This window comes from Sordaria macrospora, chromosome 2, assembly GCF_033870435.1.
Source record: "Sordaria macrospora chromosome 2, complete sequence".
Taxonomy (NCBI): Eukaryota; Fungi; Ascomycota; class Sordariomycetes; order Sordariales; family Sordariaceae; genus Sordaria; species Sordaria macrospora.
In genome coordinates, this window is record NC_089372.1 from 1,607,517 (window position 1) to 1,625,051 (window position 17,535).

Consider the following 17,535-nt stretch of genomic DNA (forward strand, 5'->3'; position numbering starts at 1 on the left):
CAAATGTCGACCAGAAAGGATGAAACGAGGAAGAGAGTGACGAACATATCCGACCACTTATAAAACCGGTATTCGGGACCTTGTAATATGGGGAAGTTTGAGAATGCTACGTTGGAAGTGTGGGGTAATTAGGATGAATGGGAAGTCTCTTGACTTTTGACTCTTTCAGGTTTGGTGTTTTTGATTGAGGAGGTGCTTGCAGGATAGTGGCAATTGGGGTATTCGACAAAGACTTTGTGAACGTGAAATTTCCTACTTCAGCTGAAGCCCTTTTTGACGAGGATGGCTCTTTGGGGTATTTAACAGCTGAAGCCGTCGTGATGTGCGATAAACATCATAAGACGATGGACACTCATCCTGGCACTCCCTGATAAGCTTTTCCGTTTCCGAATCCAGACCATCTCAGCTCAATCTTGGAATATTGAAGCAAGGTGGATTCGAGAGCAACATCATCACGCGACACGAATACGTACGGCGGCTAGGCCACTACCGAGGCTTGAGTGTGTGTGTGTGAGGGTGTGCCTGTTACGCCTGTCACCAATTTGCACCCTGGACGCACTCCCGTTTAGCGGCTGATCGTGGCCCGCCCTGTGGGGGAGTTGGAGAGCTGGGCTCGCTGGGCAGGTGGAGAGAGACGGCTTGGTATGCGGGGTAAGGACAAGAGGAGGAAGTTATGGATTGTCAACTTTTGTACCTGTGACAAACTTCCGAGGCATTGGGTGGATGACAGGAACAGATCTGGGGGAAATCGTGATGGGGGCTGATGGAAGATGCGATTGGTACCAGGTAAACAGTATATGATGCAATCCTTCGACGCTTGAAAGAAGAGCTTCGGTGCATGGCAATACCGAGCCCACGATACCGATGATGAGCGAGACAGCGTGGATGGCTACGTGGTAGCTGAAAATAGGTATGTTGATCATTGTTGACCATCAACACCAGGAGATCCTGACGAACATCAGTATGAAAATCGTGTGATAGAAAGGTCACGGGAAGTGTATCGGATACCATGAGGCTCTGGGTCCAGCAATCGGGCGGAAGGGTGTATGTGCCAGACATCATGAGTGTTCCCCAATTCTGTATCTCAACCGTATCTGCTCGTCCATCAGAAACAATAATGCTGTTATTATGAGCTGGGAAATTATCAAAGTTGGATGTTGAGTCGAAATTGTAGATGCCTCCTCCAGGGCTGACAAATGTCAAGACCGAAAGTGCAAAAACACCATAGACAACCCTAACCCCACATCAGGAGTTTATCGGAGGCACTAATGTTACATCATTACAGGGAAGCTCCAGTTAATCGCCGCTAAAAAGTCGTGATAACGGTTTCCACTGCCGCTGCCGCCGACAATTCGCCATCCGTCCGCCTTGCCGTGATCTTCCCATCTGTCTGTCTTTTGCGCCGAACAAACCGTCTCGTTCCAGTCACCAGTTCCGCACCTATCCTTTTCAAAATGTTGACCAGGTCCCTTTTCTCGAGGGTAAGCAAGGCTCCCGTTTGCGCTTCAGGTCCCGTCCCGTCGCTAACATCCCCCGGCAACAACAGCAACTCTTCGCCGCCGCCTCCCGGCCGGCCGTTGCGCCCAAGGCTGCCTTCCGCCCCGTCCTCTTCTTCCAGAACCGCTTCCTGTCCGATGCGACCCGCCAGGCCATCGACAAGGCCGTCGCCTCCGCCCCCGTCGTCCTCTTCATGAAGGGCACCCCTGAGACTCCCCAATGCGGCTTCTCGCGCGCCAGCATCCAGGTTCTCGGTCTGCAGGGCGTGGATCCTAACAAGTTTGCCGCTTTCAACGTTTTGGAGGATTCCGAGTTGAGGCAGGGTATGTTCACATCCAGCTAAGAAAATAAGAAAAAGAGAGGGAGAGAGAAACAAGGGGGAAGTACACAAAAGACAGAGGACACAAGTGCTGACAGTGGCGCGCATCATGCAGGTATCAAGGAGTACAGCGACTGGCCCACCATTCCCCAGCTCTACATCGACAAAGAGTTCGTCGGCGGTTGCGACATCATTGTCTCGATGCACCAGAACGGCGAGCTTGCCAAGCTTCTCGAGGAGAAGGATGTCTTGGTCAAGGGCGAGGAGGGTGCTGCTGAGGAGCAGACCGAGAAGAAGGAGTAAAGGGAAAAAAAAAGACGAGATGGACGCGGATATTGGCTACCGTTATGCGTGGTGGAGGGGATGAGTTGATTCACGAAGAGCTCATTGTACTTGTACTGATACCATTTGACAGACGATTTGGACCGCATGCGTAGATTGTACGATATGTGTTGCTCTTTATACCGGCGTTAACATGTGGAGATGTTTTTGGAGGCTTTGGTCAGGGCAATCAAGAGAAAGAGGGCATCAGAGGGACGTCAGGCTATCCTCCCATATCGAATATAGAGTACATATGAAAAGCGATTCTCTCAAAACTATCTCGATCTATACCCGACCATGCTATGATGTGTTGAAAACGCCATGTTAAATGCCGCCTGGGTATCATGTTAAAAAGCCCCCTTCAGTCATGCACACAAGAGAAAACAAGGAAAAACAAAAGTAATAACAAATCTTGTCCTTCAGCCATGTCGAGCCCATTTTCTTCTCTCCATCCCCCTTCTCTACCCACTGCCTCCAGGCTCTCAGTTGCAACCAGGCCCATCCGTAGCCTCCTTATTCGTCTTCGCCTCCAGTCCATACCCTCCAATGCCCGGGCTGTTATAACTCAATCCCTCCGGTCCCCGCATATGCTGACTGCGCGGTCCTCTCTCCTTCAAATCATCCCTCAACCACCTCAACACCAGCTCTCCCAGTCTAGAATTTCCCGTCACTCCCTCAACGACATTCTTCCCATCGTCCACCTCCTTCAACATCTCCTCCGCCTTGCCCCATCCCTTCACCGTGCCCAAGTGCATATGCACCAGATGCGTCGGCCAGCTGGCCAGATTATCCAGAATATGCGTGGCATAAACAACCGTGCACTCCCTCGTCTCCGTCTCCCGCCTCAGCCACCCCAAAAACTGCGCGCGCGACCACACGTCCAAGTCCACCGTGATCTCATCCAGCAACAGCACCGTCCACGGGCGGATCAGGCCCATGGCCAGCTGCACCCGCCGTCTCTCGCCATCCGAGACCGCGTGCATCCGCCAGTTGGTGTCGATGTCCAGCACTGACACCAGCTCGTCCCTGCGCTCGGGATAGTGATCGCCGCCTACCGACCGCAGGAGCTCGACGACGCCGATGTCGGTGCGCACAATGGCGTTGAGAACCCATTCTAGTCCGAGGTAGGTGACGCCCTCGAGTCCGTCCTTGAACGGGTCCACGCCGGAGACTTTGATGGTGTTGGCGGGCGCGAGTCGCTTGCCCGCTAGCAGGCGTAGGAGAGTGGTTTTGCCGGCGCCGTTGGCGCCGATTAACAAGGTGCGCGAGCGCGGGGGCAGGGAGAGGGTGATGTCCGAGACGCCGTTGGAGCGGTCGGGGAAGGTGTAGGTGAGGTGGGTGGTTTCCACTGTGGGCGGGGCGGGTTGTTGGGATGCCATGTTGGTTGGTTGTTGGTTTGGACGGGTTGTTGATTGATGTTTGTTTATGCTGTTGGCTCTTTTGGAGTTTGAGTTGTTGGTTTGTTGGTGATGCCACGTACGTACGTCCTCCCTTTGAGTGTTCGTGTTGTTGACAATGTAAGGGATGCAAATATGTCCGTTGGTTGAAGAAAAGGGAAAAGTTTGGTTGGTTTGGGGAAGTGAATAGAAAAAGAAAAAAAAGATGGGATGAGGGGGCAACGTTATGTGATGCCACACCACTACCTAGTGTATTTGCAGAAAGGTACGTCGATCGCCTGACAGTTTGAAGAGCTCTGAGTCGGCGATGTTGGGCCAGAAGTCTTGTCGCTTGAATCGTTTCAATTGCCGCTCGCCCCCTGCTGCTTGGGATAAGTGTTTTGCGGGGTGATAATGACGCAAGTAAAACTAAGCATGTACACAACAGGGGCCGTTTTGAGTCCAGAGTCCAGACAACGATTCAGTTTCTGTTTTGTTTCTCTCGAGGAACCGTTGTGGGAAAAAGAAAAACAAAACGACCCAACTAACAACTGAAAACCTCCGCGGCCTTCTGTATACCTATGTGCTTATCTACACAGGGGGGATATCCTCATGCCCTTTTCTTTTTTTGTGTCTCCTCAATGCTACCTACCGAAAGAGACATCGTTCAACATTCGGCATCTCTTCGCAGGCTGATGCCGACTCGACCATACCACTACCATGTAGCTCCACTATGCCTCCAGAGTCCGTCCATGATTCGGCCAGACGCCGTCAAGCACCACATCGGAAGCCTCCGAATCTCTGTACCTTATCCCTTCCAAGTCTTCAACATTCTTCCTCAACGAAGTTGCAGATTCGAGGTGAGTAAGTCGAGGTGAGCCAACCGCACTAACATCATGACCTCAATTTCCGGATTGGGAAGGTGTCGGTTAGTGGCTTGAAGTTTTTCCCCGGTACATGTTTTCAGGTACCGTAGGTTGTCGAGGTTCCGTTGTCAAGGGAGCTCAAATCACCAACCAACCAACTGCTTTGGCATCGCCGGGAACCAACAACGTAGGTATGTACGTAGCTGCAAGCTTGATCGCCATGGCAGCAGATGGAGCAAATTGGTTGTTGTTCTGAGACATGATCGCTTCATGACTCCCCGGCTTTGCAGGAGTTCTGTTTTGGTTACTGTAACAGCCGTATGTATATACTGAGAGCTCGAGCCCCTTGCCAAGAATAAACAAAGCTGAAGAGACGTGCAAGTCAAGTAGCGATATGGCTTGGCTACGCAGGATGTATTTTGACCATTTTCGATCAAGGTTTACTATCATCACCAAGAGAGTTAAGGATGCAAAGATGAGCGAATGATGGGATCTCAGGAGACCTTTTTTTGTATTTGATCTCCCTAAATTCTGGGCGGTCCATAGTAGAAATTCATGTTGGTGATATTGAAGTCTACCAACTCGAGATGATCATCCATCCATCCATCCTAACCGTCCCAACCAACCGCCCCCTATCTAACCTAACCTAACCGCCGCAGCCACCATCCATCCATCCATCCACCAAGTCCCAGAACCGGTTTCTCTCTCTCTTCTCTTCCCTTCCCTTCCTAAGCCATGAATGATGTAAACAATAATTGGTATCCCTTGAACCGAAAAAAAAAAAAAAAAAAAAAAAAAAAAAACCAACTCCAGCCAGTTGCGTGATAGCCAGTGATAGTGAAATAAGAAGAATATGCTGTGCCGCAAAAGAGAAAAGAAGAATATGTGATGAGAAAAGCGTGAATAGTCCCCCTTTCCTTCCTCCCTCCTCCTTCCGTCCTTTTTTTGCTTCGCCACCGACCGATGCTTGCTGTGCAAAGAACATGAATGATAAAATGCTGAATGACGCTCCCAGTCCGTCTAACTGCAACCGAAGGAAAAAAAAGTCCGGACAATGATAATAAGACACGAAAAAGAAAATGGTGGTATCTCTTGCTTCTCTCTCTTGGTCTTCCCCCTCTTTTTGAGCCCTATGTTTGGCTTTTCGCGGCCGTGACGATCGCTTTGTTCATCTGTTCACCTTCTCTTCACCATTCATCACCTCACTAAGATCCGGCAACAGCCCCCCACCGATGCTGCAATCCATCCGTCCACCTCGCATACAACAGATCCGACAGCGCCTTGCAGTGCTCCATGCCTGCCACCGCCGGCTGGCCCGGGTACTTTGCCTCGAGGGCCGCCCGCTCGCGCAACTCCCTGCTGCTACTCTCCCTCACGCGCTCCTGCTTTTCGGGCGATCGACTGCTGGCATGGCTAGTGTGGGACGATTGCGACGACTCTCTTCGCTGATGGTGCTGGGGCAGTGGAAGCTGATGCGAGGACGAGTTGGAGGATTCCTTGCGTCGGTGCGCGGCTTGCTGTAGCTGGGCCTGCTGTTGCTGTTGTAACTGCTGGGCAAGCTGTTGCGAGCTGGCCTCCCTTCGCTGCTTCTCCTGCTGGAGGACCGGGTGGGAGAGTTGCTGCTGGAGGGGTGGCGGGTTTTCCTTCTTCTGAAGAGACGGGGCGGAGTGCTGCTGTAAGAGCTGGGGCTCCTTCTTTTGGGGTGATGAGGTTGGTTGTATTAGTTGAGGTTGCTGGAGTTGGTGGATAGGAGTTCCTGGTGCTGTTGCCATCACGGAAGACGGCCTGCTGCTGCTGTTCGTCCTCTCGGCGACGGGCTTCGGTGTGGGCATGACGACACTCTCCCGCCTTGGTCTGGGACTGGCCAAGGGTGTGTTCTGCTGGCTCATCAGTTTTGTCGGGCTGGCGGAAAGAACCGGCTTTTGCGGGGAGCGCGAAGGGGTCTGTGGGATGTTCTGGCCGTGAGCGATACCGGCCGATGTCAATGGCCGTTGGTTCAGGTCGCGGTTCTTGCTCTGCGGTGTGCCGTCTACAGATTTCCTGTGAAGGTGCTGACCGGGTGAGATCTTGCTAGCGTTCAGCAGTGCCGCGCTGAGCCTGTTGTCTTGAGATATCGAGGAGAGGAGGTTTCGGAGCAGGTGGTAAGCTCCTTCAGGATCCACCAAGTCGAGATGGGCGAACGCATCAGACAGATTGGCCAGAGCCTCGCGTTTTTGTGATGGACCGGTTTGCGCATGAAGCTCTTCAAGCGCAGGCTCAATGGCCTTGTTATAGAGACGACGACCGAGGAGCGCCTCCTTGCTAGTGGGCTCGATGGGAGTCTGCATCGCGGAAGGAGGTCGGTTCTCGTCGTTGACCACCTCATGGGGCCTGTCCTGGTGAATTTTCGGACCCTCGTGCTCGGAGGGTACACGGCGGAAGAGACGCATAGTCGAGCCCGAGTTGCCGAATGACATATCCGTCTGAAGGGGCCTCTTTGCTGCTGCGACAGGCGGCCGTGGTGAGCCAGTCGAGGTGGAAAGTCGTCGTTGCTGGTGAGCGGCCGCGGCCGTTGGCTGTCGCCGTACTGTCGCTTTCCTCACCGTCTGAGGGGTAGAGGGCTGAAGGGGACCATCTCTGACATCAACTCTTCGCATACCATCTTCGCTCTCTCGGACTCTTGATGGATCTCTGGACTTTGTAGGAGTAGTGTCGATGTTCATAGGATTCTTGGGCAGCGCAACCGACTTGATGGTCTCGAAAACCCACTCGTCGTCGTCGTCCTTGGGGCTCATGGTGTGGAGGGTTTCTTGGTAAAAGACGGGAAGCTTGACGCGGTCTTGCTTGGCGTCCCACATCTGCTTGCGCTCGATCAGTTCCTGCAAAGCTTCAACCCTTCCGGCTGTGCGAATGAATCGGTGCCTGAGCAGGTCTCTAGCCGTCGGACGCTGCGCAGGGTCTTTGATCAAACAATGGGCAACGAAGTCCTTAGCCTCTCTGCTGAACTTGCCCTCCAGTCGTGGTGGTTGGTTCTTGGGGATCTGAAAGAGGACCTTCATCGGGTGGATGTTCGCATATGGGGGCTCGCCAACAGCCAGCTCGATGGCAGTGATACCGAGGGACCAGATGTCAGCCTTGAAGTCGTAGCCGGCCTGTTGAATGACCTCCGGGGCCATCCAGAACGGGGTACCGACAAAGGTATTGCGTTGAGACTTCATATGTGTCAACTGCGCTGCAACGCCGAAATCAGCGAGCTTGACCTTTCCGGCTTCCGACAGCAGGACATTGGCGGCTTTGATGTCGCGATGGATCTTTCCTTCGGAGTGTAGGTAATCGAGGCCGAGGAGGAGTTCGCGGCAGACGATGGCAATGTGCACTTCGCTAAAGTTTCCTGGTTTGAGCTGGCGCACAGAGTCTTGTTAGTAAGCTTGATATAGGTGGGATGCGACAAGCGACAGCGACAGCGACGGGACCAGAACTTACGAGGTCCAAACAGGAACCTCCCCCGAGATATTCCATCACAATCCATAGCTTGTGGCCGCGCAAGAAGCTCGCCTTGTACTGAGTGACGTAAGAGCTGGCGCATGTGCTGAGCACCGAGATTTCTTGTTGGATTTCCTGGATATCATCTTCGCTGGATTCGAGGTCAATCTGTAGAGGCGCGAAAAGTCAGTTTGCTGTCGAGGATGTGATTTTTTTTTCTTTGTTTATGCTTGTCATGGAATGCGATGCGAGGCGATGCAGCCCAATGCGACAAGACGAACGTACATGTTTGATGGCCACTGTTTCGCCCGTTGTCCTGTCAATTCCCTTGTAAACGACACCAAAACTGCCTCCTGTGTCGGTTAAAGCACCAAAAAGTCAGCGTTTCAATTTTCCCCTCCAAAGCTCTTCCTGTGGCTGAATGTGGAAGTGGGTGGGATGGGACTTACGGCCAAGTTCTTCCAGCACCTGGTAGTGGTTGGCGACTCCTTCGTCGGCCATCTTTTGGTTACAGAAGGGTGATTGTCGCGAGTCGCGATGGAGGACAGGTCAAGTGCGCGCGACTACGCACCGCTCACTGGCGACCACTGGTGGTGGAGTAGTTGTGTTCCTTTGGTGGTGTCCCAGTCCGTGTGTGTCCAGCGAGGTGCCCAGGGCGAGGCGTTGGTGGAGTACTTTTTCGCTTTGGATCTGCCGCTGACCGCAAATCGACTGCAAATTAATGGCTGGTGGGGTGGACTGAAAAGGGGGGCAACCTGGTCGGTCGGCTGGGGTCCGTCAAAATAAATGAAGGGAAAAAAAGAAGGGAAGCAAAAGACGGTGTCTGACTACTAGTACTAGAACACAACCGAGCGGAAGAGGCGCATCGGTTCGAGGTTTGAGGTTGAGTCCAGGTGAGGGAGGACGAATATAATATGGAAGTAAGGTTCTACTAGTTGTTTGAGGAGCTGCAAGTCAACATCCAACTTTGTGTGCGCGCTGCTGCAGGCGGGCTCAGCACAGGACCTTGAACTGGGCTGAATGGCCGGCGGAAGCGGGCGCTCAATGTTTAATCTAATCCTTGGTTTTTGGCTAACCAGGACCGGGACTGGGTTTCCTGTTGTCACTGTACTTTCTTTACACTGGGCGGCTGTCGAATGGGAGGGCACTACAACTCCAAAGGGGGGGACTATCCGTAGCTAGCAGGTCACCGCAGGGCTGAAGTAACCTGGCACTTGTCAGATCTCGGAGATTGCTTCTGGCGATAGTCGCTGATGGACAATGACCCGTTTGTTTCTCGTGTTGCGGCTATCGCAATAAAGGGCATCTGGCGGTGGAAGAGTATCTTGATGATTATTCTGCCTCGTCTTCTGCCGTCTGCGTGCGCCTTTTTGGTTCGACAATGGGCAATTGCGCAAAGCGGCTGAGCGAGGGATTTGAGGTTTGAGCAAAGGCTATGAAGATGCCCTGCATTGCGTGTGTCTCTGGATCATTGGGTGTACCTGGTAGCGCGATGGGGAAGCTGGATGGAGAGGGAATGTTCGCATGCCTGTCGAGTCGGTCTTTTAGTCGAAAAAGGGCTTGTCGAGGGACGCTGCCGCGCCGGGGCAGTCGCGAAGCAGCCAATCGAAGTACACGGTTGCGGGGACCCATGCGTAATTTCTCCTTGAACCCAGATGGAGACTCCTAGTCGCCCTAGCAAAATGCAGTGCCGATGCGACAAACGTCACCAACTTTGTATTGTGTCCAAGTAGCCCTCGCAGCCCGTCTTCGGTTTGCAACCAACTTGGACAAGACTTCTCGATTGGGTAGGTGGGGCTTCTTTGAGAAAAGAGAGCTGAGTGAGCGACACACTCTCACTGGCACTCTGACACACACACACAGAACCGAACACTGGCCTCACTGCCCGCCCGCCCGCACGCACACGCCTGTAACGTCGAGAATGCTGCTTGATGAGACGAATGCTGGCCGGGCCGGGGGTGTCTTTCCCGTGGTTTCCCATGGCAACACTCTCAAACACAAAAGGTCCCGCGCTTACAGCCAGTCAGCATCGCCCTTGGGCCTGCTGAAGCGCGTCTCGATCGTCCCAAGCAACGGCGCGCACTGCAGCAGATGAGGTGAGACGAGACCACACTAGCGACGGGACTTGGCGACTGCATCAAGCCCCGACAGGCATCTGCTGAGGGCATCGCATGCATCGAACATGGACGCCCCGAGCAGGCGGCTCTGTTTGTTGTGCATTGTGTGATGTGCAGCGGCAAGGGAACAAGGGCATGGGCATGGGCATGGGCAATGATGAGTGGGCGGGCGGTTTGCAGTTTGCAGTTGGACTTTTTTTTCTTTCTGCAAGTTACGAGTCTTTGCCTCCAACCCGCTCCGCATCTGCGACTCTGCGCCGTCTGCTGCGCAAGTGCGCCGTTGAGGACCTTTTTTTTTCTGCTGCATATTCGAAGCACGCATAGCTCGGACGGGACCGGGCCTGAGCTCCAATTCGCAATTCGACACACAAGCTGCAACCCAATCGGTTCCTACGTACAGCACGGTATGTACGCATTGCAGTGCAGTGCAGTGCAGTGCAGTGTGCCTTTCTGCGGAGCCTGTCTCCAGCCTCTGTGCCTAGTCCCGTCCGTCTCCCTTGATGCAGAATGTTGGGAAGCTAGGTTCATCCGGTGTTTGGGTGTTTTTGCATTGAACAATGGACAGCCTACGGGTAGAAGCTTGAAACGGGTAGAAGAAGAACAAATGGAAGGCTAGAGACTTTTCTACTCTATACCATCCCGTCATACTCTCGAGTTTCGACTCTATGGAGAGGTATTCCCTGTTTGGCGGGATGGCTGGACGGCTGTATGTTACGTATGTTACATGTACCTACTGACAATGAGGTACACTCACAGAAAAACTCATGACCACGGCGGGCGATTACTTGCAGTGACCTGACTGTACCTGACCCGGCTTTTAAGGAAGCATCAAAGTACGGAGTCGGCCGAACAAATGTCAATCATCTCGGAGCATTGGTGGAGAGAGCAAATCAGGAACAGGCACGGGAGGGATTTCTTCTCGTTTTTTTCTATTTTCAAACTTGTTGTTGCGGTGATCGACCTCCACACGGAACCCACACGTTCGCTGACCTGCTTGACAAAGAGTCGAAGAGTCTCCGAGTCAACAGTTCAACAATCACCCAGTCATTCTCCCTAGAAAGTCAATCCTTGCTTGGCACTTGACCCTGGCTGTGTTAGTGGCTGTGGTGACAGTGGACAGTGATGCCTAACAGGATCTCCAACTTCTCCAACCAAACAAGGGCAACCTACTGACAGTCGGGTACCACTAGCCTCTTTTTCTGTTCCATTCGACATTAGCCGTTGCGTCAATCGTTTTGTTCCAAGAAATCCATTGATTGCACCTTGCACTTTCCGATGCCATGGTTTCCATGCTTTCAAGTGCTGCGCATTGTTCCTTGATTGACATTGAATGACCGGAAGTTTAACGGAAGTATACCTACCTACCCTTCCCCTCCATAGAAGTATACTTTTGCGGGGAATATCAAAAAAGACTCCTGTCCAATCCCTTCAACCCTCTTGGCCGATTCTTGCTGCTTTGTTTGGAATTGGGTGGTTGGGGAGATCCCGCCCGCGTCCCGCGTCTCACAGACAACAAGGGCTCTCTCTTCGCCATTTCGACAACCGAAGACGGGAGCTGACTGAACGAAAGGGAGCCACCGAACGAGCCACGCACAAGGGAGCTCTGAACACTGCAACCTCAAACACACACAAGCCTCCCTGAGTCGACTTTTAACAACCAAATCGCGCCGAACCGAACCTACCACAACCCTTGAACAGGAAGACGGCAACAACCTAAGGGTCAGACAGGCACAGTCGACAGTAAAGGGCTGCCTAGGCAAGGAGTTACCTAAAGGTGTAAATCGAATAGCGAGATACCCAGGTAGTCGTTGTCATCGTCATTGTCGCCGTCGGTCTCTCTCTGCCCGACCCGATACCTACCTCACACAGTACTCCAGCTCCTCTGCAGCTCCCGTCTCCCTCTGCACCCGAAAGCGGATTCCCTTCAGGTTCCCCATTTTTCGCAGCTCCACCCCGGATGCCTCATACAGGCTTATAGCTCCAATTCGGTCTGGTCTGGATCCATCCCATCTTCAGCTGCGCCAGGTCTGTCCGTCCAAAGGTTTGCTTGGGTCCTGGTCGTTTCTTTGGGCTGTAAGCTTTTTGCTTTGCTGCTTGGTGCTTTGCTGTTTCCGTCCCGCTTGTTCGTCCGAAACGCCTTGCTCCCAGGTTGCTTTTCGCAAGTGGTGTGTGTTGTTGGCCGACCGACTTTGTCTTGTTGACATAGCAACCAACCCCGACCTGCACGGCAACTCCCACAAGCCCAGCCCCAGCCTGCGTGTGTACGTGCGGGTTCGAGTGCAGACGAGACTTGGACTCCCACTCCGTCCAGTCCCACCGCCCCTGACCTGCAACCCGACTGACAGCGCGACTCGACAAAGATATGGTTCCCGCACCACCACCAGTCCCGACGCGGTTCCCTTGTTGGGTTCGGGCTGTCTACTCGTGGGGAGGAGAGGTGCGTGACTAGACAAGATACTACTGCTGCAATTACCTTTTCTGCGGTCCGTCCTGCCCAGCAATCGCGAGTGCCAATGCTGCTTCCTTCCACTTCCCATCCGACTCCAACCTCAACACAACCCAAGCTACCTATGGCCCGACGACAGTCTGACTGACCGATCCTCGTATCCTTACAGAGCAAACGCGACCTCGGTTTCATTGAAGGCGACCTAATAGAATGTCTTAACGCTGGCGACGGCTCATGGTGGACGGGGAGGCTATGGCGCGACAGGAGGGCAATTGGCGTCTTCCCCTCCAACTTCGTCGAGCTGATGCCCGAAAACTTCAGGCCGACCAGCAGATCCACGAGCCCAATGCCTATCAGCAACTCTCCCAGTCCCAGCGGCTCCCCGCAAAAGTCCATGACCTTTCGAAAACCCTTCGAGGCCTACGCAAAGGCCCCCCATTATACCACCGCAAAGGTTCCTGAGACCTACAAGGACGGCTCCGTAAACCGACCCCCGCGCGCCGGCTCGATTCGACCACGATCACGAGGGCCCATAGGGCACCCAGGAGGAAGAGAGGGCGGGCGTGATTACCGATATTCTCACGGCGGACCTAGCCATGGAGGGCGCGCACCGTCACCGGCACCCTTCAGGGCTGCGTCACCGAATCCCTACCGAGCACCCTCTCCCGTTCCGTATCCGGTACCGATACCGCCGCCTCTAGCCGGCTCACCAGCACCGACAGGGCCCTTTCGGGCAGCATCACCTAATCCTTACCGGGAAGCATCGCCAGCACCATACCGCCCCCGAGCTGCGTCACCGGCCCCATACGTACCCTCGCCCGCGCCATACCACTCCCATTCGCACTCACCGTCACCAGCACCGCTCCGAAACACATCGCCATCCAGGTCACGGTCTCCTTACAAGCATCAGTTGGACTACAGGGGGACACCGCCAATAAGAGATGCATCGCCAGCTAGAGCGTATTCACCAATGAGAGCTCATTCTCCCGCGCCGCCATCGCCAGCACCATCGTACAGGCCTTACCGACCTCCCCAGCTCCAGGACGGCCAATACCAGGAAGAAGGCCCCGGCAGAGGGGATTCACCGCCTCCACCGCCCCCTCCACATCGCAGCCTCGTTGCACGCCATGGATCCAAAAATTCCTACAACGGCGACCAGCAGTCGCAATCTCAGTCACAATATTACGATGATATACCAAGACCCAATTCCACGGCTCCATATAATCAGAACTCTAATGGCTACCCCATGGCAAGGACACCTTCCCCGTGCCCTCCTTCACCGGCGGCATCAGGGGCGATGACTCCGTCACCGTTGAGAGAAGCTATGGATGATGTGATGGAGCAGCTGGACGTGTTGAGCGGCGGCGGTAAACTTCATCGCGAAGGATCTCCGGAGCCTTTTGACCCCTGGGCCCCCGAGGCTTTCGAAGAAATTCACCAAAAATCGAGAAAAGCTCGGGATAAACGACCGCAGAGCACCATGCTGATCGACGAGGGGTACGAAACATACAGTGGGACTGGCTCGAGCTTAGTAGGACCCGCCTCCAAACCTCCCCAAAAGGAAGACGAGCCATCACGCCTCCCACAGTTAAGTAACTACGTCGAGAGGATGGAATCCAGGTTAAGGAACATGCACCAGCACAGCGCCAGCATGAACAACATATCCGAAGGCCCCCCTCCTCCCCCTAAAAGTCCGTTCATGAACAGGCCGAAGTCATCCATCGAGTCCCGAGTGGCGGCAGACCCAAGGCTTAGGAAGAAGAAGTCACAGAATCTTGATCGAAGTTCGACCACAAAGACCACCTCGACTAATGCATCCGATGCCCCAAGCAATGTTACCTTTTCCTCGGCAACGACTGACAGTACTAATCGGAGTCTGATGAGCGGTGTTTCAGCTGGAGGTATAAGCGCCACCAGTGCTGGAAGCTTGGCAAGGAAGAACCGAATCAGGGCTCACAGTGCGCTCAGCATCCGGGAGGAATCCGACCGTCCAGGAACTCCGTTCACAGGGGTAACGTACCATAGCAGCCATGCTTCGGAGAATCTCCATATGCGACCGAAGTCCCGGACCGATATTGGACACGATGACTCGATGGGTAACCTGGGTGGTCTTGTTACCCCAAAGCCGAAGAAGCAGAACTTCATCAAGCGAATTCTCGAGTCTGCCAAGACCGGAGTTGCGAACAGCAGAAATAGCATTGCTTCTGCAGGGTCATCTTCGCCGACTAAATCAGCGACAAATCCGCTTTCTGCTCTATCTGGAGGTCCGTCCCTGTTACCGGCGAAGAATATTGGGAGGGAAGGCATGGGCAGTGGTGTTGACTGGGTCCAGGTTCGGCGAGACGTCAACCGTTCCAACTCATTGAGTCAGAACGAGCGTACGGAGCGAAAGGAAAGATGTCAAATGCTAGACCATCCAGCTTTGAATCCCGTGGAGGAACTATACAACAGCGTCGATGGCGATGAGGGCGCTGATGGAATGCCCGTCCACGAGCCGTTTAACTATCTAGCCATTAACCTAAGCCAGGTCGATAAGAACTCCCGCTTCGTGGCCAGCCTGCCACCCACCATTACAGCCGCATCACTTGCGGCTACCTACGTTTGCCGACCATACACCAGCGAGGTTCAACGCCTACGTGCCATCTTCACCTGGGTTTCTGAGAAGGTTTGCTGGGAGGAGGATTTTGAGGGGCCTATCGACACGCGACGAGTTATTCACTCGAAGCGTGGATGCTGCCAAGAGTTTGCGGCTCTCGTTGCGGAAATGTGCGAAGCCGTGGGCCTGCATTGTGAGGTCGTCCGCGGTTATCTCAAATCGCCAGGCGAGATCCCGGATGCCAATATTGTTCCGCGTCCCAACCACTGGTGGAACGCAGTGATTGTTGACAACGAGTGGAGGATGATGGACACCTGCTTGGCGAGCCCGTCCTTCCCAGGCCGTGCTCTGTATTCGAGTTGGAACAGCTCTCAAGCGGATCCCTGGTGGTTCCTAGCACGTCCTACCGAAATCTGCTGGACGCATATCCCCGAACATCACGAACAACAACACATCTGCCCACCTGTTGCTCACGAGATTCTTCTCAATCTGCCCTGTGCCTGCCCACCATACTTCAAGAACGGCCTGGACATGTTTGACTACAACACTTCTCTGACCAGGATCGAGGATCTAGAAATGGTGCACATCAAGTTCAACGTGCCTGCTGATGTCGAAATTGCCGCAGAGGTCGAGACTCGCGCCTTCACTAAGGATAACGACGGTGATGTCTTTGAGTCTGGCGAGGTAGTCAAGAAACGTGCCCTCGCGCAAGCAGAGTGGTTCGGAGGCATCAAGCGCTACACTGTCAAGGCCCTTCTGCCCGGCGACGAAGGCACCGGCACGCTCAAAATCTACGCCGGCAAGCGCGGCCTGATGCACAGCATCAAGGACATCCCGCACCCTCTCGCTTTCGCTCTTCCCATCATCCACACCGGCGAAAACCCGCCCTACGAGTTCGTCACTCGCCACCCGACCCCTCACGCCCAACGCCATGACCTTTACATCGTCCAACCCCAATGCCAGCGCCTCGCTCTCAACAACACCTTCGTCTTCATCATCCGCCAGCACCCGAGCTCGAGCTCGACCTCCGACGGCCCCATGTCACCCTCCATCACCTCCGGCAGCGCCTCTCCAATTCCCTTCCTCCGCCCTTCCAGCGCCATGAGCATGACCTCGAGCGCAGCCGGTGGTTCCCAGCCCAGCACCACTGCGGGCGGTTCCAGCAGCAGCAGCAAGAAACCCGCCAAGCTAGCCATTCAGACGCCGGGCGGTAAGATCCTCCGGCTGATGAGAAAGGAGGAGCGGGGAGGCAAAGGAGGCATCGGGTTCGGCAGCCGGGCGGCTGCTGCATCAGCGGCCGAGCCGGGAGAAGAGGGAGACGGAGGCACGTGGGAAACCATCATCAAATGCAGCGAGCGTGGAACGTGGAGGGGACTGGTGTTGGCTGATAGGACGGCCAGGTGGTGCGTTTTCGCCGAGTGGGTTTGTCAGTAAGAATGACTTTCGCCTGCCACTACACTACTAGACGGTCTATGGAAAGTACCATCTAAAAGAAAACACCTGCGGAGGGTTGGTCGTGGTGGGCTAGGGGACATCACAATGAAAGTGATGTCTTGTAAGAAATCCAAAAGGATATACATCGTCAAGGAAATGTATGGTTGTACGGTTGTTGTATGGCATGGCTTTATGGCTCTACTACGGTTGGCTTGTTGGATGAGCGACGCTTTTTTTTCAAACCTTGTTTTTTTCTTCTTATTCATATCATACCGCATTGTTCGATTCTTGGCGAGGCGTTCAAAGGGAAGAGAAACGCGCATAGCAAGCGAAGCGAATGCAAAAGCATGTTTGAGTACTTCTGGTCGAGATATTCCTTGGAAATGAGCGTAACATATACCTCAAGATGAGAGATGATGATTTGAGGATGTTGTTTTTATGCTGGCCCCTACCTTGCATGGGTTGGTTGGTTGGTTGGTTGAGGCATATGGGATAAGAGGGGAAGAGAGAGGAAGAGAGAGGAAGAGAGAGAGAGAGGAGAACAAGAAATTGATGACAATACCCCCTGATTCTTATTTGACTTGTGAACAAACAATCTCCTGACGCTTTGAGGTGACCTGTAGGTGTACAGAAAGTCCGGTTATTATCTTGCTTGCACAACAAAACACCCGTAAGAATAAACTACATGCTACGGACGAGTCACGAGGGCGGATAAAAAGTCGGTGTTGAAATTATGGAAAATCTGCTGAACCAAAAAAAAAAAAAAGGAGATGCCAACACACAGGCAACACAGCCAGTTCTACGTATCCCTGGTTCTACTAGGCCTCTCCAGCTCAGTCAGGTCTACGAGTGGAAACTCCCGCGCTGTACGACATGGAACTCCCGCTACCTACTTTCAGCTTTGTCTTCAATTGTTGAAAAGAACCTCATGATCTGCCCCGGCCGCGAATCAAACTCGAAGGCGGACTGAAAACGGATTTGAAGATGTAAAGCTGGTGCACCCGTGGAAGGGGGGTGTCTCCAGGAAACGCTCAAGCAACTGCAAATTTACCGTTCCAAAAATCGCCAACCGTCGCTCAATCCGTCAACCTTCAGCTACGT

General features: G+C 53.7%; 4 protein-coding genes across 4 annotated transcripts; 2 read left to right on the forward strand and 2 right to left on the reverse strand.

Moving 5' to 3' along the window:
• Positions 1-1,330: 1,330 nt before the first annotated feature.
• SMAC4_04488 (uncharacterized protein) lies at positions 1,331-2,224 on the forward strand. Its single transcript, XM_003343781.2, has 3 exons — positions 1,331-1,481; positions 1,547-1,820; positions 1,932-2,224. Exons 1-3 carry the CDS (start codon positions 1,455-1,457, stop codon positions 2,117-2,119), a joined length of 489 nt encoding a protein of 162 aa, XP_003343829.1. The 5' UTR covers positions 1,331-1,454; the 3' UTR covers positions 2,120-2,224.
• A 395-nt stretch (positions 2,225-2,619) lies between these two features.
• On the reverse strand, positions 2,620-3,516 carry SMAC4_04489 (uncharacterized protein; the record flags this gene model as incomplete). The annotated part of the gene is made up of 1 exon (XM_003343782.1): positions 2,620-3,516. One exon carries the CDS (start codon positions 3,514-3,516, stop codon positions 2,620-2,622), a length of 897 nt encoding a protein of 298 aa, XP_003343830.1.
• A 2,068-nt stretch (positions 3,517-5,584) lies between these two features.
• SMAC4_04490 (uncharacterized protein) lies at positions 5,585-8,640 on the reverse strand (the record flags this gene model as incomplete). The annotated part of the gene is made up of 4 exons (XM_003343783.2): positions 8,291-8,640; positions 8,127-8,194; positions 7,842-8,009; positions 5,585-7,759 (listed from the first exon to the last, which is right to left on the reverse strand). Exons 1-4 carry the CDS (start codon positions 8,340-8,342, stop codon positions 5,585-5,587), a joined length of 2,463 nt encoding a protein of 820 aa, XP_003343831.1. The 5' UTR covers positions 8,343-8,640.
• Positions 8,641-11,635: 2,995 nt separating this feature from the next.
• On the forward strand, positions 11,636-16,992 carry SMAC4_04491 (uncharacterized protein). Its single transcript, XM_003343784.2, has 2 exons — positions 11,636-12,395; positions 12,574-16,992. Exons 1-2 carry the CDS (start codon positions 12,321-12,323, stop codon positions 16,432-16,434), a joined length of 3,936 nt encoding a protein of 1,311 aa, XP_003343832.2. The 5' UTR covers positions 11,636-12,320; the 3' UTR covers positions 16,435-16,992.
• The last annotated feature ends 543 nt before the right edge of the window (positions 16,993-17,535 follow it).

Excerpts from the sequence above, each read along its gene's own strand:
- SMAC4_04488 (XM_003343781.2), top strand. The coding sequence starts at position 1,455 with ATGTTGACCAGGTCCCTTTTCTCGAGG. Across the intron at positions 1,482-1,546 it reads CCAGGTCCCTTTTCTCGAGG|CAACTCTTCGCCGCCGCCTC; the intron begins GTAAGCAAGGCT and ends CGGCAACAACAG. Across the intron at positions 1,821-1,931 it reads GGATTCCGAGTTGAGGCAGG|GTATCAAGGAGTACAGCGAC; the intron begins GTATGTTCACAT and ends CGCATCATGCAG.
- SMAC4_04491 (XM_003343784.2), top strand. The coding sequence starts at position 12,321 with ATGGTTCCCGCACCACCACCAGTCCCGACGCGGTTCCCTTGTTGGGTT. Across the intron at positions 12,396-12,573 it reads TCTACTCGTGGGGAGGAGAG|AGCAAACGCGACCTCGGTTT; the intron begins GTGCGTGACTAG and ends GTATCCTTACAG.